Source organism: Eublepharis macularius, chromosome 4 (genome assembly GCF_028583425.1).
Source record: "Eublepharis macularius isolate TG4126 chromosome 4, MPM_Emac_v1.0, whole genome shotgun sequence".
Classification (NCBI taxonomy): Eukaryota; Metazoa; Chordata; class Lepidosauria; order Squamata; family Eublepharidae; genus Eublepharis; species Eublepharis macularius.
Genome location: NC_072793.1, coordinates 152731781 through 152757455, shown reverse-complemented (window position 1 = coordinate 152757455; position 25675 = coordinate 152731781). Strand labels below are relative to the sequence as shown.

The 25675-nt window shown below is 47.4% G+C and overlaps 1 protein-coding gene across 2 annotated transcripts; it reads left to right on the top strand.

Moving 5' to 3' along the window:
* The first annotated feature begins 245 nt into the window (after nucleotides 1–245).
* LOC129328092 (sodium- and chloride-dependent creatine transporter 1-like) lies at nucleotides 246–24890 on the top strand. Of its 2 annotated transcripts, XM_054976851.1 has the most exons (14): nucleotides 246–313; nucleotides 4514–4762; nucleotides 7249–7380; nucleotides 8984–9239; nucleotides 9621–9753; nucleotides 11999–12133; nucleotides 12356–12459; nucleotides 13797–13921; nucleotides 14258–14370; nucleotides 15338–15475; nucleotides 16623–16725; nucleotides 16968–17068; nucleotides 18445–18615; nucleotides 24131–24890. In XM_054976851.1, the coding sequence occupies exons 1-14, from the start codon at nucleotides 283–285 to the stop codon at nucleotides 24272–24274; spliced, it is 1935 nt and encodes a 644-aa protein (XP_054832826.1). In that variant the 5' UTR covers nucleotides 246–282; the 3' UTR covers nucleotides 24275–24890. The 2 variants fall into 2 exon arrangements, with proteins under 2 accessions (XP_054832826.1, XP_054832827.1); XM_054976852.1 differs by lacking the exon at nucleotides 246–313 and having other exon boundaries at nucleotides 4607–4762; nucleotides 13827–13921.
* Nucleotides 24891–25675: the final 785 nt, after the last annotated feature.

Here is a 25675-nt window from a genome sequence, read left to right as displayed (position 1 = left end):
CTTCGAGTAGCAGAGCTCGGTGCTGGAGCTGAGGGATGGAGCATCTGCTCAGCCCTGTCCGTGCTGCGTGGTTTTGAGCTCAAGGCCCGGCCCAGCTTCTCGCCCACTGTCCATTTCCCTGGTGTAAATCTCCATCAATGAGGTTCTTTCGTCTCACCTTCAAGTGCTTTGTGGATTGCTTCTGAGCCTGTCCCCTGATCCCCTCCCAGACCCGGAGCCAGCTTCCCGACCCAACACCTGTCTCAGTCGTCTGCCACGGAGCCCTGTCGCCAGCCCAGTGCCATGGCACCAACGCCCGCCGAAACATGTTCAGGTAAGGACTTAGTGCTGTGCTGCCTCTCAGTAAAGGAGTTGTGCCAAATTCAGTGGGGAAACATGGGCCAGGTCTGTGCTATCTCCTGTATCACTTCTGTTTGAGTAAGTAACAGTAAGAAGCAGCAATTTGACACCAGTGTGGCCTCGGAGAGGTCAGTTTGGCACCTTTGCTGTTCTGCCGGTGCCTGCTGAAGTGGTTTCATGCTGATAACACAGTGCCCAGACCTTGCCTGGGAGCAAAGTTATTCAATACTCCACCTCCTTTCCATAAAGTACCACCACAATGCTTCCCACCTTCCTGGGACACACTGGTTCAGGCAGCTGAGCTGTCAAGCCCTACCCACACGCTCCTTCTCCAGCATGTCAGAAGAACACCCTCTTTCTGCCTTTGCTACTGTTCCCATTGCTTCTCACAGCCAAGATTTTTTTTGCCTTTTATTCTATAATTTGTGCTCTCCCTCACATTTCATGGATTTTATTTCCTCCATCACATTCACAGTTGCCTCTCCAAAGGATGATTGAGTTTCTCATTTGTTGGTGATGGCTGAATGCAGAAACAGTGGTGGTGGTAGTGGTGGTGGTAGCTATTCCCAATTCATTCAGCTGGAGCCAACAAGTGTGAAGTTGTGTACGTGTCACCAGTGTGCTCGGGCACCAGCGGTAGCTCTTGCTTGTGGGCACTGCACACTCAAATGCCTACAGCTGCTGGCAGTCCCTTTATAGTGCAGGCCGGTCTTCCCAGACATGGGGAGCTGGCAAAGCCAAGAGTTTGTTGGGTTGTGAGCAACAGTCCCTTATAAGGCAACAACTCGGAAGGAGCAGCAGTTGCGGGTGGCGGGGGATGAAACACTGGGGGCAGGAGTGTATTAATCACGCAAACGCATTGTTCACCAACCATCTTCTCTCTGCACTCTCCCCTGGGGTCTTTTTTACCCCTGATTTAAAAAACCCCAAACCCTTGATAACATTGCCCAAAAGAAGGCTCGTTGGCAGTGCCAGCCAAAGTGGCTGATCTGAAGGCAGAAGAGGCTTCCAGCAAACCTCAGCCCACAAGTGGGGATTAGCTCAGTCACATGCCTGCGTCTTGGCCGCATGTTGCCTATTGGGGGAGGGGAGCCAGACAGGGGAAAAGGGCTTTGTGTCTGGGCTCAAGTGTGGCTTTGCCCAGCCCACAACTCTCTCTTCTGTGTTTGCCTGCAGCTGGTCATCTTCCTGGGCTTCACTGAGGCCCATTGGCATGAAGGCAATTCCTGAGACTTCTCTGGGGCTAGGTGTTTCCATTGATGGATTTGGGGTTTGGAGGAGGAGAAAGGAGGGTAATAGTAGGGGACAGGACTGCTAGGGTTTTGCTTTGGGCCAGGATGCTACCGGATTGGAAGAAGTAGGGGTGGGTAGCGCAGGCCACACATTTTACTACGGGCTTTATGTCTGCTGTGGTACTTTCATTGCTGCCGAACTGGAGCTTGTTGGGGATGGCATTTTAGCAGGTTCAGAAAAAATAAGCTTGAATAAGTGAGAGCTGACCACCTCCCCATTCTCTGCTCCCTGTCTCTCGGGAGACAAACCAGCATGGGCAGCAGTCCAGCATGCAAGTCCATTGTGAGCGTGGTTACTGCTGTGCAAGTTCATGTGACTGTGTGTATGTGTGTGTGTATCTGAGTATATGAATTCAGAGTCACTGCCTAGTGGGTGACTCACCATCCTGCATTGTGACGTCGAAACTAGGACTCCAGAATGAGAGTTGTGTGTGTGTTGAAAGCTTGGCTTCTTATATAAAATGTTGCCTGGAAATGTCCTGTATTTATCAGGCTGGCGAAGTGTTATTAAAGTGTGTGGCTGGATTGAAAACGAGGTCACGGAGATGGGCCTCAGCCAGCTGCAGTCCCTTTGGTTAGCAAGCAGGGAGGGACTGAGGCAAAAAAAAAATTGTCCTGGAAAATACCACTCTTGATCCAACTGGGAAACAATAGAGCACAGAACAAACTTCTAGCTTTGGAGAGGGTCCAGTATGAACTCTTCGCTTCCCCTTCTGTCTCCACTGATGTATGACCCCTCCAGCCACAAGCCCCACCCCAAACGGGGGTGCAGGGGGGTGAAGCTAAGCAGAACTGGATGAGATCCTCTGCTACTTCATACTCTGGATCAGTCTGGAATGACTCTCTCTGCTCTGCTTACATACAGAAAACTACCATCTGCTCCATGCTAGCTTCTAGGCATGGAGCAGGGCTCACTGGGAATGTGTGTGGAGGGGGAGGTAGTTGTGAATGTCCTGCCTTGTGCAGGGGGTTGGACTGGATGACCCTGGAGGTCCCTTCCGACTCTATGATTCTATGATCTCAGAATCCTTGCTTCATCTATGGTAAAAGAATGGGGAAGAGGGGGAACTTTGCTGGTGCAAGGTACTTTGCTACCCCAAACAGGGTGAGGGGAGCAGCGGCTCAAGTCTGGGGGATGATGATGGACACAAGACACATACGTCACCTTCTCCCACACCACTGGCTGGGATCAAGACTATCCCTTTATATCACACTATCTTTCCAGCTGTGAGGTGTCTGGTTGTCATCTGTTTTATCTCTCTTTAATCATTCTGATTATGAATGCCAAAGGCTAGGGCTAGCCCCAACTGCACAGATCTTCCAAGCAATCTTTATTTGAGAAAAACCTAAGTGGACTGACCCCAAATCCTGTGAAACGTCTCTAATGTTGCATGCAGCTACCCCTGAAGAAGCAACATGTATCTGAGAGATGTGCCCCAGAATCCATTGCGCTGGGAGCTGCTCATAAGGCAGGAGTGACATCCCACCCAGTGCATAGGCATAGAATCTATAGGACACAGCTGTGCCCTTGCACCACCAAGTTTACAGCATGACCCACCACCAATCACGGCCAGACCCAACCTTCCATCTCTCCCCCCTGCCCCATTTGTGCATATGTGCTGCTGAAAGTAGGGCCAGCCATGCCCAGCAGGCAAAGTTTGATGGATTTCCCAAATGAAATGGGAAATTAAGGAGCGTGTGTAGTGTTATTCTAGCATTTCTAGCTCTGTGCTCCGTTGTATGCTCAGCATCCAGGCCCTGCCCTGAATGTCAGAGCTCTGCCTCAAAACTGCGGGCGCCATATCAACAGGCACGGGCAAGGGCACCTCCTTATAAGGAACTATATGTCCCAATATTTTGTTACAGGTTTTGAGCCACAAAGCAGCAGAAAACTTTTCAGTGCTCTACTGCCTCAAACAGTCCCCTTACACTCAAGCAATGTGGCAAAGAATCCCGTGGAAGGGTTGCCAGCCCCCAGGCAGGGACATCTCCTGGAACTACAAGTTCTTCAGACTATAGAGATGAGTTACCCTGGAGAAAATGGCTGCCTTGAATGATGGACTCTTTGTCATTATACCCGTTGAAGTCCATCCGTTCCTCAGACTCCACACTTCCCAGGCTCCATCCCCAAATCTCCAGGAATTTCCCAACCCAGAGCTAGCAACCCTATCCTGCAGGGAACCAGATTGTCCACTGCAGCCACCTGGGACAGCAAAATTGTCAGGGGCCATTTCTGTTAATGGATAGCAAATTCACATTAAAGTGCTCTTCTAATCTGGGAAAGGGACAATCCATTTCATCCTATTATTAGGTCCTCTTCTTAAAGTATTTCTTCCTGAAAAATATTATCATCATAAATCATCATCAGATGATGATGATATGCTGCCCCTTGGGACAACTTAACGCCCACTCAGAGCAGTTTACAAAGTATGTTGTTATTATCCCCACAACAAAACACCCTGTGAGGTGGGTGGGGCTGAGAGAGCTCTGAGAAGCTGTGACTGATCCAAGGTCACCCAGCTGGCTTCAAGCAGAGGAGTGGGGAATCAAATCCAGTTCTCCAGATTAGAGTCCCACACTCTTAATCACGACACCAAACTGGCTATCTGTTGTTCATTTCTATAATTAATAAAAAGGTAAAACCGTACAGTCTGTGGTGTCTCAAAGAAGTTTCTCATGGGGAAATCCTCATGGGGAGTGGCAGAGATAAACCTGGAAGTGAGATGGCAAAAACAAATGAAAGCCCTTTTTTTTTTTACTTTTGTCCCTCTTCAGCTCTTGATAATTTAGCATCCCAGTTCAAGATTTTTCCACGAACTGTCTTCTCCCTTCCTTTCTCCTCGCTTCACTTCTGGCTAACACTTTTGTGCTTATATCCACAGAGGGCAGTGGATGCTCCGAGGTGGCTGAGGCAGAGAGTGCCGAGCCAGTCAGTGGCACGGGAGAGTCCACCCTTGAGGAGAGAGCCATCACTGCCCCCCTGGTGGTATCCATGGGCCCCGGGAAGCTGCCCGTTCCTGAACGGGAGACCTGGACCCGGCAGATGGACTTCATCATGTCTTGTGTTGGCTTTGCTGTAGGGCTGGGCAACGTCTGGCGCTTCCCGTACCTCTGCTACAAGAATGGAGGAGGTGAGGGGTGACTGGGGGCGGGGGGTGGCTTATCAGATGAGATATAGTAGTGGCTGAGGGGTGTCTGGCAGAGCCCAGTTCTGAGTGTGGGCCCCAAAGCGGTGGAAGGGATACAAATGGGAACAGGAGGCTGAGGGAAATCCCTTCCTATAACAACACTTTTAAAGATATGCAATTTACTGGACTGTCTGTGGGGTCTTTTTTTCTTTCCGTACTGAGATTTAAAGCAGCTTGAGATGGGATTTTTGCTCATGGAAATGGTATCAGGGAAAGAAAAGTTAGCCCCTGCCCCTCCTTTCTGATTCCATTTCCCTGATTTCATCCCATGCAGCTGATATTTAAGGCCGTGAAATATGTTTGGATTTCCAGCTGTGAACCTTCAGGTCTTGATTCTAGTCTAATCTCCCTCTGTTCCAGGTTACCTTATTTCCTCACCCAAATAGAGAAGGTTTGGTCGTGTTGACCCAGTGGTGAGGGGAAAGCAGTCTGCATGTGCTCAGAGAGGCAGTGGTGAGGGGAAAACACTCTGCATGTGCTCAGAGAAACAGTCTTTTAGATGATTATTTCTTACAGAGCTGAGCTAAACACCGATTCTGGGGTGAACTCTCAAAGGAAGTCCCAGCTTCTGAACCACAGCAACATTACTCTCTCTTCCCACCTCCCTCTTGTCGCTGTCCTTTTCATTTCTCCTTGGGGTGTTCTGGTGAAGCCTCATCTTTGCTCATCTCCTGTCCCCACTGGAAAAAGAACAACCCAGATATGGAGCTGAGGAGGAATAGGCGGCATCGCATGTTGTGGGAAGGGGGGGCAGCAGCAGGGGGAGGAAGGGCTGCAGGCACTTTGCCTATTGGCTCCTTGGATTGTAAGTGGGCGGGCAGATTACCGCCCAGAGCAGACCAGAGGCAGGAGTGCACCTGAACCCTCTGATTTAGCATCTGTGGATTTTGCCAAGCAAATTCTGTGTATGCTCGAGGGATGGATGCCAAACAGAAATGGGATGCTTTTTCCTAAGGCTTTTAACCTACTGCGAGAAAGTTTCAGGCTCTAATGGGGCCTTAGCCATGGCAGCCATTCCTCTGGAGCACTCCAGAGCTGTTGTGGAAATGATCAGATGAATCTTCTACCAACTCCAACTTGGTGTCCCAGTTTGAAATGATTCCTGTGGAGAGAACATTGCATTCAGATTGGAGATATGCGGAACCTCCGTCTGAACTAGCGATATGCAGAACGCAGAGCGGTTTAAGAGCAGAACCACAAGTGACAAAAGGCACAGATTGGACACTTGTCTGCTTCCCTCAAGTTTTGATGGGAAATGTAGGCATCCTGGTCTCGCAGCTTCGCTCTCTGACTGCTGTCCAATGGACTTTTCAACTGTCACTTGTCCAACATTCCGCCAAGTTGCCTACATTTCCCATCAAAACTTGAGGGAAGCAGACAAGTGTCCTATCTGTGCCTTTTGTCACTTGTGGTTCTGCTCTAAATCAAAGCTAGCCACAAGCCAGGCGGCGACGGAATTAGAATGCTGAAAGGGATCGAGTGAAAGGCCTGTTTAACAGAATCAGTGGGCCCAAGGGAGCCCCAAGAAAGATGCTTGGAATGCCATCGGCGCATGCTGCCACAGGGTTGTATGGATCGGTCACTACGTACAGGAGTCAGTTTTCCAGTATATGTCAGCACACTGTGGTGGCCTGTATTGCAAATGAACTGCTATGAGAGCCATTATGGTTGAAAACTAGACTATCAAGATAAATAAAACATGGTGAATACAGGTGAATATAGCCTGGTGGCCTATTTGTATAATACCTTTGTTCTCATAGCAAGGCTTACTACCCATTAAACCGTTCTGAATGCCCAGTTCTCTGTATATTAGATGGTGTATTCCTTTACCTTGCAACAGACTGTCCTCCATTGTTTTAAAGCTCCAAGATATGGGAGGAAGTTCAGCAGATGCAGCTTGTCTTGCTTCAGAGAAACTGGGAGAAGCTGCACCTGCCAAAAATCCCCCCACCCACCCCCACACAGCAATTAAAGGTACAAACTAATTGCAGAAGGAAATTAACTCCAGGGATCACCATCCCCACCCTCCAACTAATCTTGAGCAGGAAGGTTCCATGCTCTGTGCAGCCAGCAGAAATCACGTCCAGTACAGATAACTTGAAGCTCCAGTCTAGGGCCTAAATGGCACGTGACAATTTTTGACATGCAGTATCTGGGCTTTCCGAGCCCCTACTTCAACACAGGCACATGCCATTTCCCAAGTGCCAGACAGCCCTGGGAGCTGCTATTTGCCATGCAGGCGGGAACGGCTGAAACATTTGTCCCACTCACTCTATGGTCCTGAGCCGAATGGGGCTCAAACACTGTGGGGAGGGAGTTCCCTTGCACCTCCTGTGTGATTGCCAAAGTCATGCTGCAAATTGTAATCTGGCATCCTTAGCTATCCGGTGAGCTAGGCCTGCTAACAGCACCCTCCTTTGTCTACGCAGGTGTCTTCCTAATTCCTTACTTGCTAATCGTCTTTGTTGGGGGCATCCCTGTCTTCTTCCTGGAGGTGGCCCTGGGGCAGTTCATGAAGCAAGGTGGGATTGCTGCCTGGAACATCGCTCCCCTCTTCAAAGGTAAAGTCATCCACTGACTCTTCTCCCGCTCTAGGGCACCTGTCCTTTGGGGACTCCCAGCTGCACAAGCTGGACTGGGTCTTGGGAGCTGCAAGGGTATGTTCCAGCACAGCAGTGGTTTTAACACTGCTTTCCAAGGAATCTGGTGTCAAGGATCTCTCAATGAGAAGATCAAGAACAGCGAACGAGCTCCTGTTGTTAAAAACTTGCTCTCCACTAGAAATCTTCCCCAACAGTAAACCCAATGTGAGGAAGCATTAAGGAGTTTTAAGTACTCTCTGAGGTCATGTGGACATGACAGAGCAGCCCCAAAGGTTTGGCCAGCTTATGGCCCCCTAGAAAATGCTCCTGAAAAAAACTTTACAATTCCCAGGAATCCCATGACAGGTACTCAGGAGTTTCTTGGCAAATGTATGAAGTGTGTTCCCTAAATGTAGAAAATTTGGAAAACTGCTGTGGTATAAGAGTTTGCTTAATGGCCACCTAACAAAGGTGCAGGTGGCCGGGTTTCCTAATGTTCCATATGAAGCTGTTGTTTTGGGCATGAGGGGCATTGAACCTGGACAGACCTTAGCTGCCGCTTCAGATCACGTCTTGATCACACACATGAACACACTTGAAGCTGCTTTGTACTGAGTCAGAATGCTGGTCTGCCAAGGTCAGTATTGTCTGCTCAGACTGGCAGCAGCTCTTTGGGCTCTCAGGCATCACCTACTACCTGATCATGCCAGGGATTGAACTTGGGACCTTTTGCATGCAAAACAGAGGCTCTTCCTCTGAGCCACAACTTGAGCTCTTGCTTTGGCCTCCAACCATCTTGTTGGTAGCTTTGCTGATCTTTATAGCTATGACTAAAGCAGGACAAGGGAGTGAGCTAGAAGGGGATACTTATGGATGCAGAGATAGACCTGCCAACAGAGGACCTCTGGATGTGGGAATCCCAGTTCACTACTTAATCTAAGCCTCCTGCACCAGGCATTGTGGTTTTCCTAATGCGGCAAAGCTTATGTGGCTTCAAATATAGCAAAAGAAAAGCCCTCTGGGTATGGATGTATTACAATTGGGAAGAAAAATAGTGAGTAGTGAAGCATGAGGGCCATTGTCAATGAGGTCACCATCAATGAATTGGGGAGGGCTAAGTATGGGGTTTAGTAGCTTTCCAAAAACACGTTTTTCCCAACTTAGTATGTGGACTGTCTGTTAACCTTTAGTGAGATTGTGAGTATTCCACAGAAGTAGTGAGCGGAGTTTACCTGATTCCAGGTGCAGATTTTTTCCATTAAAGCTTGGATCTAGATTGGGATTGAGTTGGAATTCTAGTGGTTGGAAGTGGGGACTTCAGTATATCTATGCCATTCTCTCTGGTTTAGAGAGGCAGAATAAATTATACAAAACAAACAAGCACATGCTTATTCTGCATATATTACCCAGATACAGAATGTGGGTTCCCCCTGTGCAGAAATATTTTTTGGGGGGGGTCGCATATACGCAGCCCTGTCTAACAGCTGTTCATCTCCGTTTTGCAGTTCTGCTGGAAGAAAACGGGAGTGGGGCATGTCTTTTGGGGAAAGCCTCTCTGAGCTGATTAGCTCTTTCTTTCCAGGGCTGGGCCTGGCCTCCATGGTCATTGTCTTCTTCTGTAACTCCTACTACATCATGATCCTGGTCTGGGGCCTCTTCTACCTGGCGCACTCACTGACAGAGACCCTGCCTTGGGCCACCTGTGGCCACACATGGAACACTCCACAGTGCACTGAGCTGTTCTATCAAGGCATCTGTGGCAACAGCACCACCAACGGCACCACCAGGAACTGCAGCAACCTGGCTGATAAGCGTTCTCCCATCATTGAGTTCTGGGAGTGAGTGGAGTGGCTCTCAGGAAGATTGCTATGGCTGTGGGCCTCTTCAGGGGGAGGGATGTGGTTTCCTGTATGACCATTGTAGGGTGGAATGAGTGGGCTGAGGTGACTGAGAAGAAGGGTGATTGGATGGAACAAGGCCCCAAACATTTTGGTTCCCAAGGAAGAAAATCCAAATGTAGAGATAAAATATATAACAATTATTGACCATTTGCTGCCCCTTGATTGTACCTCAAAATTCTGAGGTGAATCATCATGCCCTGTGTAAATGGTAGACCAGCCCTGGATAAGTACAGCGGGTGCGGTTGTTTCCTAGGAGGGGTTTTGATTCTGCTCTCTCAAAATGTAGCTTCAGCTTATTTCCTTCCCCAACTGTCTTAGAAACAAGGTGCTGCGGATTTCAGGGGATCTTGCTGAACCAGGGGAGCTCAGCTGGCAGCTCATCCTCTGCCTGCTCACAACCTGGATCATTGTCTACTTCTGCATTTGGAAGGGTGTCAAGTCCACTGGGAAGGTAAAGGGCATTTCTACATGTGTGTGCTTTGCAGTGGGAGGGAAGCTTATGGATGGAAGCATAAAGGCCTGTGAGTTGGCTCAGTAACGCCAAACCTGTGACTACTATGGTTTGCATTTTCCCTATAAACCTGAATTTCAAAGCAGATTCAAACTGTGGTTTGCAAATCTACCAGTTCAGATGTTATAGGGAAGCTGTGTTGTACACTCATCAGAAAGTAGTTTCAAGTGGGTTGCTGTATTGGTCTGCAATAGAACAACAAGATTCAAGTCCAGGAGCACCTTAAGACCGAAAAGATTTTCAAGGTACCCTGAAAATCTTGTTGGTTTTAAGGTACTACTGGACTCCAATCTTACTCATCAGGAAGTAACTAATTGACTGGGGTGGGGGGAAGAAAGGAGGAAGAAGAAGTGTAAGACAAGGGGGTATGTTTGTATTAAACCATGGTTTGGAGTTATGTCTGAAACAATTCTACCTTGACACTGATAACAAAGAGTACAGAATATGTCCCCCTAATTCAGAATCTCATCAGCATGTGATGTGGAGAGCAAAATATGCAACCTGACGACTGATGATCTGCTGGGTTTTATGCTGTAGAAACAGGCCTCATGCATACAACCATTTTCTGGGGGTAGTTACACCACTGGTCGTATGCCATCAATGTTCTTAGCTGTTGTTGGGAGTTACATACGCAGCTCTGTATGACAGCAATTAACAGATATGACTGTGTAGTGGTTGTGGGGCACGGAATCATAGAATCATAGGGTTGGAAAGGTTGATGTAACCCTTCCTGCCCTCCCTCTCATGATCTGCCCAGGTTCACAAAATAAGCTTTGCTGTCAGATGGCCATCTAGCCTCTGCTTAAAAACCTCCAAAGAAGGAAAGCCCACCACTTCCCGGGAAAACCTGTTCCACTGAGGGACCGCTCTAACTGGAAGTTCTTCCTAATGTTTAGCCGAAAACTTCTGGTCCAACCTTCTGGGGCAGTGGAAAACCATCCTCTATATGAAAACCCTTCAAATACTTGAGGATGGTTATCATATCACCTCTCAGTCATCTCCTCTCCAAGCTAAACATACTGAGCTCCTTCAACCTTTCCTCATAGGACTTGTATAACCAGAAGAACATTGTATAACCAGTAGTAAGAAAACAGCCAGCATGGTATAGTGATTGGACTAGGATCTGGTAGATCCAGGTTCAAGTTCCTGCTCAGGCATAGAAGCTCACTAGGTGACCAGTCATATACTCTCAACCTAACCTACCTCACAGGATGGTTGTTGTGAGGATAAGATGGAGGAGGAGATAATGATGTACACTTCTTTGGGTCCCATTAGGGAGAAAAATGGGGTATAACTATCTAAATACGTATTCACTGAGATGTACCTAGTATCATATACATCTTGAATTAATGCCTATGTGAGAGCTTTTAAATAACCGGTGCCTTCATTGATTATTGGCAGCATGTCAGGGGACGTCATGTTGCTTTGGAAGCCTAAGAAAGCAAAAGAAATACGTGGCACAGCTCCCCTTACCACCAATGGTATTTAGTTGTATACACTGGACTGTCGTAATTAGGGAGGATCTTGACCTGTCAGTAAATTTTTATCTCACTGTTCCTGCAGGGAGCTCTATGTGTAGTGTACGTGGATCACCCTTCCTCCATTTTATCTTCATGATAACCCTATGAAGGAGGCTAAAGAGACAGAGACTGGTCCAGCATTAGCCAGTTAGTTTCAGGGCTGAGAGGGGATTTGAATCAAGGTCACCAATCCCAGTCTAAACATCATACTACATAAGCCCTCCAGTGATGAGGCATCTGGTAGCCATAGAATATTATCTTTTCACAGTGCTGTTTCTATCCATGCCATCCGTCCTTCAGTGACCTCAAGGGGGTATAAATAACACTCTGATCCTCATTTTATCTTCACAATAATCTTGTGAGGCAGGCTACGCTGAGTGACTAGTCTGACATCACCCAGTAAGCTTCACAGCTGGGTAAGGATTTGAACTCGAGTCTCCCAGATCCTGCTCTGACACTCTAACCACTACACCTGTCTCTTCCCATGATCGCTTAGTCCCTTGCCTTTTAACATGATTCTAATCCTTCTTTTTTTGGTTCAGGCACCCACATTTTATGAACTGCTTAGCCAAACTCTGTCCAGCAACCATTTATGGCAGTCCACAAGGACAACGTTGTGGTATTCATATCCTATCATATTTTTATACACATATATTGTTTGGCAGGTGGTGTATTTCACTGCGCTGTTCCCTTATGTGGTTCTTATCCTGTTGCTCTTACATGGGGTGACGCTGCCTGGCGCGCTTGATGGCATTGTCTACTACCTGAAACCTGATTGGTCCAAGCTTGCTGTGGCACAGGTAAGGATCAGGAAACGCTCGACTTGATGGAAAGAGGGCTTGGGAAGTTTTCTTTTGGGGAAGTGACTGGGAAGCCAAGAGGCTGTAGCTGAGGTCTGTGCAGGGAACAAGGCCCTTGCATGTAACCACCACTGCCCTCTGGTGGCCAGGCCAGGCCATGCAAACAGAGTTCTGCCCCCACACCTGGTGGGGTTCATACCACGGCTGTTCCCCTCATCTCAGGTGTGGATTGATGCTGGTACCCAGATCTTCTTCTCATATGCTATCGGGCTGGGAGCCCTGACCGCCCTTGGCAGCTACAACCGCTTCCACAACAACTGCTACAGGTGAGGCCCCGCCCTAGGCATGGGTGTCTGGCGATTCCCATGGCTCTCAGTACCATAACTCGGAATCTGCTGGCTTTGTCTGAATCCTGAGAAATTCAGCTCTTCAGTATCATTAAAAAATCATTTCCCAATCCCAGCACTCCCTTTTAATTAAAAAAAAGCTTGAAAACGCTCTAAAGGCTTTTTTTTTTAGTGGCATCTGTTGCCCACTCTGCTCCTAAACCTTTCCCTCTCCCCACACATTTATTTCCAAGCCTGTGTGTATTCTGCAATTCTATGCGGGTTTAGAATGTGATGTGCAAGCTGCAAAACTTCAGTTCTTGTTTAAACAAGACACAAGTTTCCAGCCCTGGCTGCAACAGGATTGAAATGGTGAAATCTCAGAACCTGGTTTTTAAGTGACTGTGAGCACTCTGTGTAGGATTTTCTGTAGTTGAGAGGATGTGACATTCTTCCCACACCGGCAGAGAAGAATACATTATGTAACTCATGCAAACTCATCTATATAAACGCAATCCATTTGTGTATCCTTTACAGAAGGCAGAATTGGACTTTTCTTGATGCAGATCACAAGTTGCATTGATAAAGAAGTCTCCTTTTTTCCCTTTGTAATCCAGAGTACACACAGACCTGCTTATTTCCTCCATTCTCTGCATCATTTCACTCCCCACCTTCCATACACAAATGATCAAACTCTATCATCCAAATAAGGAAAAATAATGTTAATGTTTGCACAGTGCATTCTGACTGCAAAGTTGGGAAGGATATGGTGTGTGGAGTCAGCACAGGAAGGAACAGGAATGCCCAGCCCTGCACCATTATTCTCTGGCAGTGCCTTAAAATACACCCCCAGGCCCAGCCTAGGGCAACAGTGAGATTTTGGCGCAGGCATGTTGGGATGAAGGGGAGAGCCTTCTTCTAGTAGGTCAGGTAGCTGCTGCTATGGCTTGACTGCGGCATCATCCCGCTTCTTACGGCTTCCCTTGAACTTGTCGCCCTCTGCATGGTGCAACAAATCTTCTTTCCTGCTCCAAGGCTTTGCCCTTCAGTACTAGGATAGCTGTAATTCTGAGGCTCCTAACCTGTTTTAGTGCCAAAGTTCACCCCAGAATACGTGACATAGTGAGAGTGTGCATTTGAACATGGGGAGAGTGTGTTTCCTTCACGACAAGGGAACCACCCCCAGCAGCTTAGGTGACCGGGATTTGTGGAGGGGCTTCCAGAGCCTAAAGCATCATGGCTCCAATTTTGAGGAGGGGCTGGGGAGAAGCGGAGGATCTTGGGTATCAGCTGGTGCTGGCAGGCTTGTGCCTATTTAACCTGATTACCCCTTACAGGGATGCCTACATCTTGGCTGTGATCAACAGTTCCACCAGCTTCTTTGCTGGCTTTGTGGTGTTTTCTGTACTGGGCTTCATGGCATCTGAGCAGGGTGTGGATATTTCCCAAGTGGCAGAGTCAGGTGAGTGCTACCAATGCTTGACGCCGTCTCTGTCCCTTGCTTCCCCTTTCCCTATGAAACAGGCTCAGGGAGGCATTCTGCATGGGTGCAAATAGCTCCTCAGAAGAAGAGCATGTGCTTTGCTTGCAGAAGGGTCCCCGTCTCTGGCATCTCTGTTTCAAAAGACAACAAGCAGTGGGGCTGGGAAAGAACTTTGCCTAGACCCTCGAGAGCTGCTGCCTGTCAAAATAGGGCCAGGTGGACCAGCGTCTGATCCTAGGCACTTAGCTCCTTTAGCTCCTCCCCAAGCAATTCTTTGCAGCCACAACTCCTCTGAAGTCACCTTCTCTCTTTCAGGTCCAGGCCTGGCCTTCATTGCCTACCCCAAAGCCGTGACACTGATGCCACTCTCTCCACTCTGGGCTACACTGTTCTTCTTCATGCTTCTTGTCCTGGGGCTGGACAGCCAGGTAGCCACTTAGTGTGGGATAGGTTAAGGATGGAAAGGCTGATAGAGCAGGGAGGGACTGTGGCTCAGTGGTAGAGCATCTGCTTGGCATGCAGAAGGTCCCAGGTTCAATCCCCAACATTTCTATTTCCTCAGATTGGGGAGTAGGTGATGTGAAAGGTCTCTCCCTGAGACCAATATGCCTGAGCAGGCAGTGCAGATCTTGATAGACCAGTGGTCTGAAACAATATAAGGCAGATTCATTGGTTCATGTGCCAAGGGCAGGGTTGCCAAATGACCAAGAAGAATTCTTCTGGATCTGCTCCTGTGCTGTAATCAGCAAGAGATGCGTTCCTCATGCCATGCTAATAGGCAGGTTGCTAGCATCTACACGTAAATATGCCTTTAAAAGGCCAGGCAGCAGGTTAGAAACAAAGGCAACCTTAGGGGAGAGACAACAGGCCATCCAGGGCAAGTACTGGAGTTGGGGAAGTGGATGCAAATGACATAAGGGGAATGGGAAGATGCTGTACCAGCAGGGAATGTCAAGGGAGCCTGGGAGACATTCATCTGCAGTCAGCCTAAAGGCAAACCAGCATTGTGTGTTTGCCACGGCTGTGTTGAGCATTGCTGAGCATATGCAAAGTGCTGTCTTTTCACGAAGAAGAGGTGATTCACACTATCACTCTGCTCCCCCCCCTTCCACACCTCTGGCTCCTGCACATTTGTAGCAGCTGAAAGCTGCGTGTATGAAACTAAAAACAGTTGCACATGTTCTCAATTAGCACCACCAGCCCCGGCATGCCTCAGAAATATGGCTGTCTTGCTTGGGTCAAAGACCCTGGAGTCTAAGTCAACAGTAGAGCTGCCAAGCTAGCAAGCATGAGCATTGGCGCCTCTTTGGCCTTTTAAAAGCCAGCTTTAAGTCTTGTAAGGCAGCACTTGAGGGTAAATCCCCTCCCTCTCTTTCTCTCTTTTCTCCCTGGCAGTTTGTGGGTGTGGAGGGCTTCATCACAGGAATCCTGGACCTGTTCCCCCAGCCAGCAGCAGGCTCCCCACGCAGAGAGGTCACTGCAGCCATCTGCTGCCTCGTCTGCTGTATCATCGACCTCTCCATGGTGACCCAGGTGAGGCTGAAATGGGGAGAAACAATGGGGTTTCTCTGAAAGGGGCATGTGATTGACTTGCCTTTTGGTGGTGGTGGGGAGGTATGCAGAATAAAGCAGGTCTTGGAGGGGGCGGGGCGGGCGGAATCTGCCCAGGAACAACACAAGCAACACATTACACTAGTGCTCTAGATTCTGCCCTGATGACTCTGGTTGTTGGTTGTCAAGAACCCTATCAAATGTAGTCAGCTAAAATAACAGCTTCCCCATTTGCTTCATGAACCGTAAGCGTTGTTCCCCTAGCCAAAACAGAAAGTCTTAATATGGCTCATGAGAGGTGCTTAGGCTAGGATTCTAGTGGACCTCCAGGGGAAGGGAATTCCCTGGTTGGGGGCGGAGCATGAACCAGGAGGGGCTGCCTGGCTTGAGGTTAGATTCTGAATGGCTGTTACCTACAGATGATCAAGGCTGCTTCTCCAGGTTCCTTTGATGCACAACTCTTGGGGAAAGCTTCATTCCACAATAAACCTGTTAAATTCTTTAAGAAGCCACAAGGCACTTCGCTATTTGGGCTGCAACAGACTAACACATCTGTCCCTCTTGAACGATGGTGAGAGGTACTCTGATTGATCCTAAGGACTGTGATGGGACTCAAGGAATGAGACCGCCGTTATAGGTTAGGATTCTTCCCTTTCCTCAGCAGGTATCCCCCTGGACAGCCGAGCTCCAACAGAAAGGTGATGATTATGTCAGGTATACCAACTGGCTAAGGATATAAAAGCCAGTCCCCAGCATTCTGTCATACGCAAGATGAGGCTTTGCAGGCTTGGTTTTTCAATAGCTGGGGCGACATGATAAGAAACAGATGTAGCCCCCTCCCTCCAAATGCACCCATTTCCCATATAGTTGCCATTTACTCTTATGGACAAGCTGTCACGAAGAGGGGAAAACAAGGATTCTGTGACAGGGTGGTGGAATATGTCCTCTCTGCAATGCCCGACATTTCCCCAGGACTTCCCACAGGCCTTTCTCTGTAGGCCCTGGTTCCATATACAACTAGCCAGTCAAGATGAAAGGCATTTCTCTAGATCAAAAATAATAAACATTGTCTCATCCATGTGAGTGAGTGACTGCTAATTAGTTCTTTTCCTTTGTTGTGTGTCCCTAGGGGGGCATGTACGTCTTTCAGCTCTTTGACAATTATTCAGCCAGTGGGATCACGCTTCTGTGGCAGGCCTTCTGGGAGTGTGTGGTGATAGCTTGGGTCTATGGTAAGGGGCTATGAACAACAGGGTCCTGGGAGGAAAAGAAATGGGAATTATCACCTCATATGTGAGGTACAACATCCCTGCCTGCTCAGTCCGCTTCCTAAATCTACTTTGGGCCCAGATGCTGTGGGGAATCTGGGCACTGAGGTCGGCTGCTCTGTCCATCTGTACCTTTTCAAAATACAGAAGGGTGGGTATGGAGACACATGGCGTGATGATAGATTCTGACTGGCTGTTACCGGCAGGTGCTGACCGCTTCATGGATGACGTTGCTCGCATGATTGGCTACCGGCCTCTGCCCTACATGAAGTGGTGCTGGTCAGTCATTACACCCGCTGTGTGTGTGGTGAGTCACAAGAGTGAGGTGAAAGTTGAAGGACCCTTCCCAAATCTGTGCTAATCCAGGGTGCTTCCATGCGGCAGTTTTGGAGGGAAAGGTGCTGATTGCCAGACTTCCCCGCCCACAGCTGGTGCCATTTCTGCTCCCACCCACCCTTTCCGTATCATTACTAGTGGGCTTTTTACTGGTTTATAGTGATATACACACTACTGGAGGCAGGGGGAAGGGGAATGGATTGGCAATGGCAGGTGCAATGAGACCCAAGCAGACACTGTGTGGACACTCTCCCCTCGACTGGTTTTTCAGTACCCCCACGTGCAGTTTTAAACTTATTTGACTGTATGAGTGTTGAATCTTTTTATGCTTACCCCATTCCTGTGCAGTACCATTTTAGGATTTGCATGTATTTAAATATTACAACACACATGCAAAGCAACATTGACTATTGGCTCTCTGCTGGTGTCCCATTCATAGCTACCTGACAGCAGTACTCAGGAGCAAGGATTCCAGGTGCTCTGTGGTTTAAGAGCTTCCCAGATCCCATCAAATATCATCTATATTGGAGTTCTGCTTTCCCTTAAAAATCTGCCCTGGCAGAACCAGCTAGCATCAAACTAGCACACGAGATTTTAAAGGGCAAAGCTCATGAAAACTGTGATCTTCCTTAGACCAGAAGAAATTGCTTTCCACTCAGTCTCCTATCTTTTGTGGAGCTGATTGTGCCATGACCCAGGAGAATGCAGTTTTTAACAACACATGTGGGAAACGAGGAAATTGTTAAAGATATGCATCTTGGAGTCTGAGTGGGGGTCTGAGTGCTAGACTTGAAACAGAGAGCGCATCAAAGTGTCACATTCCTGTTCTGCCACTAGAGTCTCCCCGCCGCCGCCACCCCGCAACCTACTTCTTAGAGTTGTTGTGATTTAATGGGAATAACCCAATGTGTACTGCCTCCAGCTTTGTGGGGAAGGGCAGGATGCAAATTTGCTCTTTTTATACTGCATCCACTTTCACCCTAGGTTTGCATACCTTACTCCCCTGATAGAAGGGCACGTCGTCTCATACTCCATAGTTCTGTTCGGAGCCTATTCTCAATTGTAGTGTAGTATTAGGGAGGGGCTGTGGCTCGGTGGTAGAACATTTGGTTTGTATGTAAAAATTCCCAGGTTTAATCCCTGGCATCCTCACGTTAAAAAGGGAAAAGACATTAGAGAGTGGCCGCCGGTCAGAAAAGACAATGCTGAGCTTGAGAGACCACTGGTCAAATGAACCCCAAAAGTACTTTTGTGAACAGGAACTCCAAATCTGGGGTTGGGTTGGCCTGTCTCCGCCATGCCTCCCAGTCCTAAACGTCTTTCTCTGACCCTCACCCACCACCCCAGGGAATTTTCCTGTTCCACGTGGTGAACTACCAGCCGTTGACTTACAACAAGACCTACGTCTACCCGTGGTGGGGAGAGGCTATTGGCTGGGCGCTGGCCCTCGCATCTATGCTCTGCATCCCCTGCACTGTCGCTTACAAGCTTCTGCGAAGCAAGGGCTCCTTGCAACAGGTGAGTGCGGGTACCCGATGCACAGCTCCCCACCAACATTCAGCCTGACTGCCAGTGCAGCCAACCCAGTGTCCTCCTGGGGGTGCTGTTGCCAGCCAGCGCAATTCATTGTGGAGTGACTTTGGTTGTGCAGAGAGCATGCTGTTGGGGGGACGCAGCTGTAGTGCGGCTCTTGCTGTGCATTTTTTGTCAAAGGTGGCTGAGAGTGAGCAGGGCCACGCCTCTTGCTTTTGCCCAGAATGTAGAGCCCATTGTGGACTCTGGGCAATCACGACCAGGGTAGAGCAGTAGTTAGAGTGATGGACTAGGATCTGAGCAACCCAGGTTCGATTCCTTGTTCTGCTGTGGAAGCTTGTACCAGTCACATACTCTCAACCTAATGACAGGGTTTGTTGTCAGGAAAAAATGGAGGAGAAGAGAATGATGTAAGCCACTCTGAGTCCCCCATTAAGGAGAAAAACAGAGTATAAATGAAGTAAAATAAAAAGCTACAGCCTGAATTCCTGAATTCCTGGCTGACTGACTCTGGAAGAAAAAGTTGTTTGGATTGTCTAGTATCTAGAGGGCCCAAAATATCCAGTCCCCAGAACAGAATTGGGAAGTGGGTTCTACACTTCCCATTTCTTAGCCAAAAAGAATTTACACCCTCATCTACTGACACTTCAGCAGTGTGTGCAAAACTGCTCACAGCCCCTTCAAAGACTCAATCCAGTCTGTGTGGTCTTTTCTATTGCAGAGACTGTTGTTGTTGTTGTTTTTTAATTACAGTTATATGATTTGCAATTGGAATATAGGCCTGGCAAGCACTTAGTTATTGCAGATACTTTGTCCAGAGCTTATGATGACACTAGAGTTGAAGCAAATTCTGAATCTGGGCCATTTCCACACTACTCCCCTTCATCTGGAATGGGGCACAACGTTGCGAAAAAATGCGGAAGATAGCGTCTTCTCGCGTGAGTTTTGTGTAACATCATGCAAAATTCGCACGAGAAGACACTATCTTCCGTGTTTTTTTTGTTTTAATTACAGTTACACCTGGTATCATACATGTAAATCTGCTTATAAAAACTTTTCCAGTCTCTGACCAGATGAAGTCAGTAATTGCAAAGCTCAGAATGTTACCTTGTAACAAATCATTAATTCTGATGGACCTACAAAACACTTACCACATCCTTATGACCATTTTGAAGGGAACCTCTATGTGCTAAATGGAATCCTGTTCAAAGGTAACAGATTGGTGGTTCCTGACTCTCTAAGGAAAGAGATGCTTAATCGGGTGCATAAAGCACATTTAGGCATGGAGAAAAGCAAGCGGAGTGCTTGGAGCATCTTATATTGGCCAAACATGAATTCAGACACAGAAAAACTTACTCAGAAGTGTACAACATGTCAACAATACAAAGGGTACTGGCAAAAGCAACCCATGCTATTGATTCCAGAGGCCTGTGAGCCATGGTCTAAAGTGGACATTGTTTTGTTCTTTTATGCTGAACAAAATTACATTCTGGTTCTGGATTACTATTCCCATTTTCCAGAGATTGCACTGATATGCAATGCCACTGTGAGCCATGTTATTTCTTGTCTCAAATCTATTTTTGTAAAACATGGTATACCTACTGTAGTCCTGTCTGATAATGTGCCCCAGTTTGACTGTTATGATTTCAAAGAGTTTGCACACCATTATACTTTCTGGTGCATTACTTCACACCCTAGGTATTTACAGTTTAACAGACTGGTGGAAAATAGTGTTAAAATTATCAAAGGAATGCTTAAGAAAGCAGTGGATTTAAACACAGATCCTTATTTGGCCTTGCTAAATTATAGAGATGCACCTTTGAAAATGGGGCTATCTCCTGCTGAATTGTTGTTTGGGAGAAAACTGAGAACCACATTGCCTGATTACACGGACACACATTTTAAGCACAAAGATTTGGTAAATGCATAGAAAAACAGAGAAAGCCAGACCGAACGTCTGTTATGATGACAGAGGTTCATGTGACTTTAAACCTTTGCAAAGCCCTCTGGGAATGTGTAGGTTAAGCACCACCCACTCAACGTCAGAGTGTCCTCACAGTACCCTTTTTAAAAAACTTCCTCCACAGAGAGTCCTGCTGGCTAGCCTGATTCTCATCCATTTTGCATTAAACTTGTGAAGATGGTTGTTGGGGGTTTTCCGGGCTGTATTGCCGTGGTCTTGGCATTGTAGTTCCTGACGTTTCGCCAGCAGCTGTGGCTGGCATCTTCAGAGGTGTAGCACCAAAAGACAGAGATCTCTCAGTGTCACAGTGTGGAAAAGATGTAGGTCATTTGTATCTACTCAGGAGGGGTGGGGTTGAGCTGAGTCATTCTGTAAGAGTTTCCCAGGGTGTGGAATGCTAATGGCGGGAGGCTTCACTGTAACCTGAGGAGGTTCTTTTGCATATGGATTGGTGCTTGATGTGCTAATCTTCTCTGCAGGGCTATTGTCGGGTGTGGAGTGTTTTGTTGGCCTGGTGTTTTTCAGAACTGGAGCCCATGCTCTGTTCATTCTTAAGGTTTCTTCTTTCCTGTTGAAGTTTTGCTTATGCTTGTGAATTTCAATGGCTTCCCTGTGCAGTCTGACAAAGTAGTTGGAAGTGTTGTCCAGTATTTTGGTGTCCTGGAATAAGATACTGTGCCCTGTTTGAGTTAGGCTATGTTCAGCCACTGCTGATTTTTCAGGCTGTCCAAGTCTGCAGTGTCTTTCATGTTCTTTTATTCTTGTCTGGATGCTACGCTTTGTGGTCCCGATGTAAACTTGTCCACAGCTGCAGGGTATACGGTATACTCCTGCAGAGGTGAGGGGGTCTCTGCTGTCTTTTGCTGATCGTAGCATCTGTTGTATTTTTCGGGTGGGTCTGAATACTGCTTGAAGGTTATGCTTTTCCATAAGCTTTCCCATCTGATCAGTAATTCCTTTGATATATGGCAAAAACACTTTTCCTGTAGGTGACTGTTTTTCCTTGGTTGTTTGATTCATCCTGGGTTTGATTGCTCTTCGGATTTCATTTCTGGAGTAGCCATTTGCCTGAAGTGCGTGGTTTAGATGATTAATTTCCTCATTGAGAAAGCGCGGCTCACATATCCGTCTTGCACGATCCACTAATGTTTTCATTATGCCTCTTTTCTGTCGGGGGTGGTGATTGGAGTTTTTGTGTAAGTACCGATCAGTGTGAGTTGGTTTCCTGTAGACCTTGTGACCTAACTGAAAGTTTGCTTTGCGGATGACCAAGGTATCCAGGAATGAGAGTTTTCCCTCACTTTCTTTCTCCATTGTGAATTGTATGTTCAGGTGGATGTTGTTGAGATGATTCAAAAACTCCCTCAATTCTTCCTCCCCATGGCTCCAAATGATGAATGTATCATCCACAAACCGGAACCATACACTGGGTTTGTGGGGTGCTGATTCTAGAGCTGTTTTTTCAAAATGTTCCATGTAGAAGTTTGCTATAACTGGGCTGAGTGGGCTCCCCATGGCCACCCCATCCATCTGTTCATAGAATTCGTTGTCCCATTGGAAGTAACTGGTTGTCAGACAATGATGGAATAAGGCTGTTACATCCTCTGGGAAAATCTGATTAATCAGTGCAATAGTGTCTTTTACTGGAACCTTGGTAAACAGGGATACAACATCAAAACTGACAAGTATGTCTTGTGGATTGAGTTTCAGAGAACTGATTTTGTTGATGAAATCTGCTGAATCTTTGATGTAAGACGAGGTTTTCCCGATGTGGTCCTGCAGGAGATCTGCCAGATGTCTAGCTAATTCATATGTCGGTGAACCAATGGCACTCACAATGGGTCGGAGTGGGACTGAATCTTTATGTATTTTGGGGAGTCCATATAGTCTAGGTGGCTGTGCTTCAGTCTTGCATAGTTTTCTGTGCGTGTCGGGATGTAGTGAGGAATTCTTGATCAGCGCATTTGTTAGCCTGGTGATTTTGCAAGTGGGATCTCGTTTTAGTTTTTTGTAGGTGGAGGGGTCCAGGAGTTCCTTAATCTTCTTTTTGTATTCCTCCGTTTTCATGATCACTGTAGCATTGCCTTTATCAGCTGGTAGAATGATGATGTCTGGATCTGCATTGAGGGTCTTGATGGCATTTCTCTCCTTGCGTGATATATTGCTGGTGGGAAGCTTTGCCTTTCGTAGAATCCTGGCTGTCTCTCCTCTTATTTCCTCAGCTTCCTCTTCAGGTAGATGACGGATGGCAGCTTCTACATTTGCAATGATGTCTTCCACAGGAATTCTGGTGGGGGTGACTGCAAAGTTTCCTCCCTTTGCCAAGATGGAGGTTTCTTCTGGTGAGAGTTGACGGTCTGTCAGATTGATGACAATGCGTGCATTGTCGAGCATTGGGCTTGTCTGTCTTTTTTCCTGTAGTTTGTTAAACTTCTGCTTCTGTCTGGATGTGTGGTTGGTAAACACTTGTTCCATCTTCCTGTAGGTGAGATTATCGACCTTGTCCCAATCCTGACTTCTCATTTTATGGCTGGTGTTGATATGCAAGCAAAATAGCTCCTTGTCTGTGGCAGCAAGTTCTCTGCGGGTAGTGTGGATTCTCTCACGTAAGAGGGCCTGTTCTAGACGGTCATAAATGCGGTTCGCCTGTGTGGTTTTGAAGATTCTTTTAGTTGTGAGAAAAGATGGAATGGTTCTTGTGTCCCTGCAGCGTAGAAGAAAGGTCAAAGAACAGAGTAGATGTGCTTTCTTGTTCCGAAGTGTTTCCAATCTTCGGGTCTGTTGGAATGTTTCCTCCCCGTAGAGGTGTTCGATGTATTGTCGAAGGCTTTCACGGCCGGAGAACGATGGTTGTTGGGGGTTTTCCGGGCTGTATTGCCGTGGTCTTGGCATTGTAGTTCCTGACGTTTCGCCAGCAGCTGTGGCTGGCATCTTCAGAGGTGTAGCACCAAAAGACAGAGATCTCTCAGTGTCACAGTGTGGAAAAGATGTAGGTCATTTGTATCTACTCAGGAGGGGTGGGGTTGAGCTGAGTCATTCTGTAAGAGTTTCCCAGGGTGTGGAATGCTAATGGCGGGAGGCTTCACTGTAACCTGAGGAGGTTCTTTTGCATATGGATTGGTGCTTGATGTGCTAATCTTCTCTGCAGGGCTATTGTCGGGTGTGGAGTGTTTTGTTGGCCTGGTGTTTTTCAGAACTGGAGCCCATGCTCTGTTCATTCTTAAGGTTTCTTCTTTCCTGTGAAGACTTCATTTTGTGAAGACTTGTGAACTTGTGAAGACTTCATTTTTAGTAAAGAATTTGGGTCTCTGCAGGGGGTCACTAAGGATGGCTTTATGGTACTGTTTGGTTTTGAGTTTTGAAAGATTTAGTGAGTTTGGATTGGGGAGGGTTCTGTTTTTATTATGTTGGTATTTGATTTAAGCTATTTTGAGACCCCAGCTAAGGCAAGTTGATACAATAAAAATATAGTCAAACAACCATTCTGAGTCACTAGCTTGGGCTGCTGGTTGATGCTGCTCCTTTGTTTTTCCCCAGCGCTGGCAGGTGCTGACCACACCCATCTGGGGCCACCACCACCTGGAGTACATGACGCCTGAAGCTGAGGCAAAGCTGTTGCCCCCAGATGGTCTTGCTGCCGCCCCCTTGGAGAAGGCAACGCTTTTTGAGACTGTGATCTAAAGGGCTCATCCCCTTCCCCGTAGCTATAGCACGCGACACCAAGATCAGTTGGAGGAGAGGGTGGAGTGGTGGAATTAGGGTGGAGATCAACCTGTTACTGAAGCAAGATCACAAAGCAAGAGACCAAGAAACTTGCCCACACAACCTGTGCCGGCTGTCCACCATTTTGGTCACAATCGACATCCTGTGCACTTCAGGAAGGCCATCTTGATTGAAGCTCATGTGACTGAAAAGTTCTAAATCAGGTCTGTTCAGAGAGTAACATGGAGATGCTAATAGCAGCAGTAAGCAAAAATTGCCACCCCTTACCCCCCACATCCTCACTTCCTCTGGATGAAGACCACGCCTCTCCCCTCCATGGAAAGTCAGGTGATTACCTTATCCAGTTACTGTCAGTATTCGCATTCAAGCATTACCCAAGAGCATTAGCTTCCTCATACTCGACAGGCTAGGCAACCCATCACTAGCCAGACAAATCCATACCAGGTTTTGCAGAATGCCTCAATAGCCCTAGTGTAGATCTGTACAGCAAATGCTCCACCAGGTTTCCCCACCACCACCACCACCCTACCCCTGTGCTTTTAAACTCAGGCCTTTACTTGGGCTTTTTAACCCCATGAAGAAAGAGCTTTTTGGTTACTTCTTGGGTTCTTCTGTGTGGGTCTGGCAGTGGCTGATGATATTCAGGCGTCACTTCCCCAGACAGAAGAGACAAACTCCATTCCCTTTCTAGTACTCAGTACAGTAGCAAATTCTATTTTATAGCTTATTTCCCCCCCCCCACACACACACACAGAGTCATATCCCATGCACAGTTTCAGTTGGAATTGTATCTGTATTCATGACCACATAGACTTTTGTGTTGTCGGCTTCATCCAAGTGATGATTTTCCAGATTCCATCCATTGCTACTGCAAATGCAACATTCTTTATACCTGTCATGTTAAGTGAACCAGTCATTCTGTTTCACAGTCCTCCTGCCCTTTTTTCCCCTTGACCCTTTTGGGGGCTCTCTTCCTGAGAGTCATGATCAAGGGCATACACCTCTGAAATTTAGGACGAAATCCCCCAGGCATCCTCTCACTAGAGAGGGGAAGGGAACCTCTACAAATGGATTATCTGTGAGCCTCTTACGGGTCTTAACAAAGTATTGAGGGTCAGGTAGGACAAGAGTGTTAGTGAGACAAGGGAAAGGGGGGGGGCTTTTCCTTTCTTGAATAAGTTGCTTGCCTTCTGTGGCCTTCTCCCTTCCCATACATCCCATATATCCATAGATGAGCATTCCCTCCCTATTTTCTTTCCAGCTATTAACAACTGCCTAAAAGGCAGAAATCCAACAGGTGTAGCCTTTTCTGGTATAGGTCTGCTGTGATCAGGAAAGCTCCACTTGTTGAATTCCTGC

Excerpts from the sequence above, each read along its gene's own strand:
- LOC129328092 (XM_054976851.1), top strand. The coding sequence starts at position 283 with ATGGCACCAACGCCCGCCGAAACATGTTCAG. Across the intron at positions 9,754-11,998 it reads GTGTCAAGTCCACTGGGAAG|GTGGTGTATTTCACTGCGCT; the intron begins GTAAAGGGCATT and ends ATTGTTTGGCAG. Across the intron at positions 17,069-18,444 it reads TTACACCCGCTGTGTGTGTG|GGAATTTTCCTGTTCCACGT; the intron begins GTGAGTCACAAG and ends CCACCACCCCAG.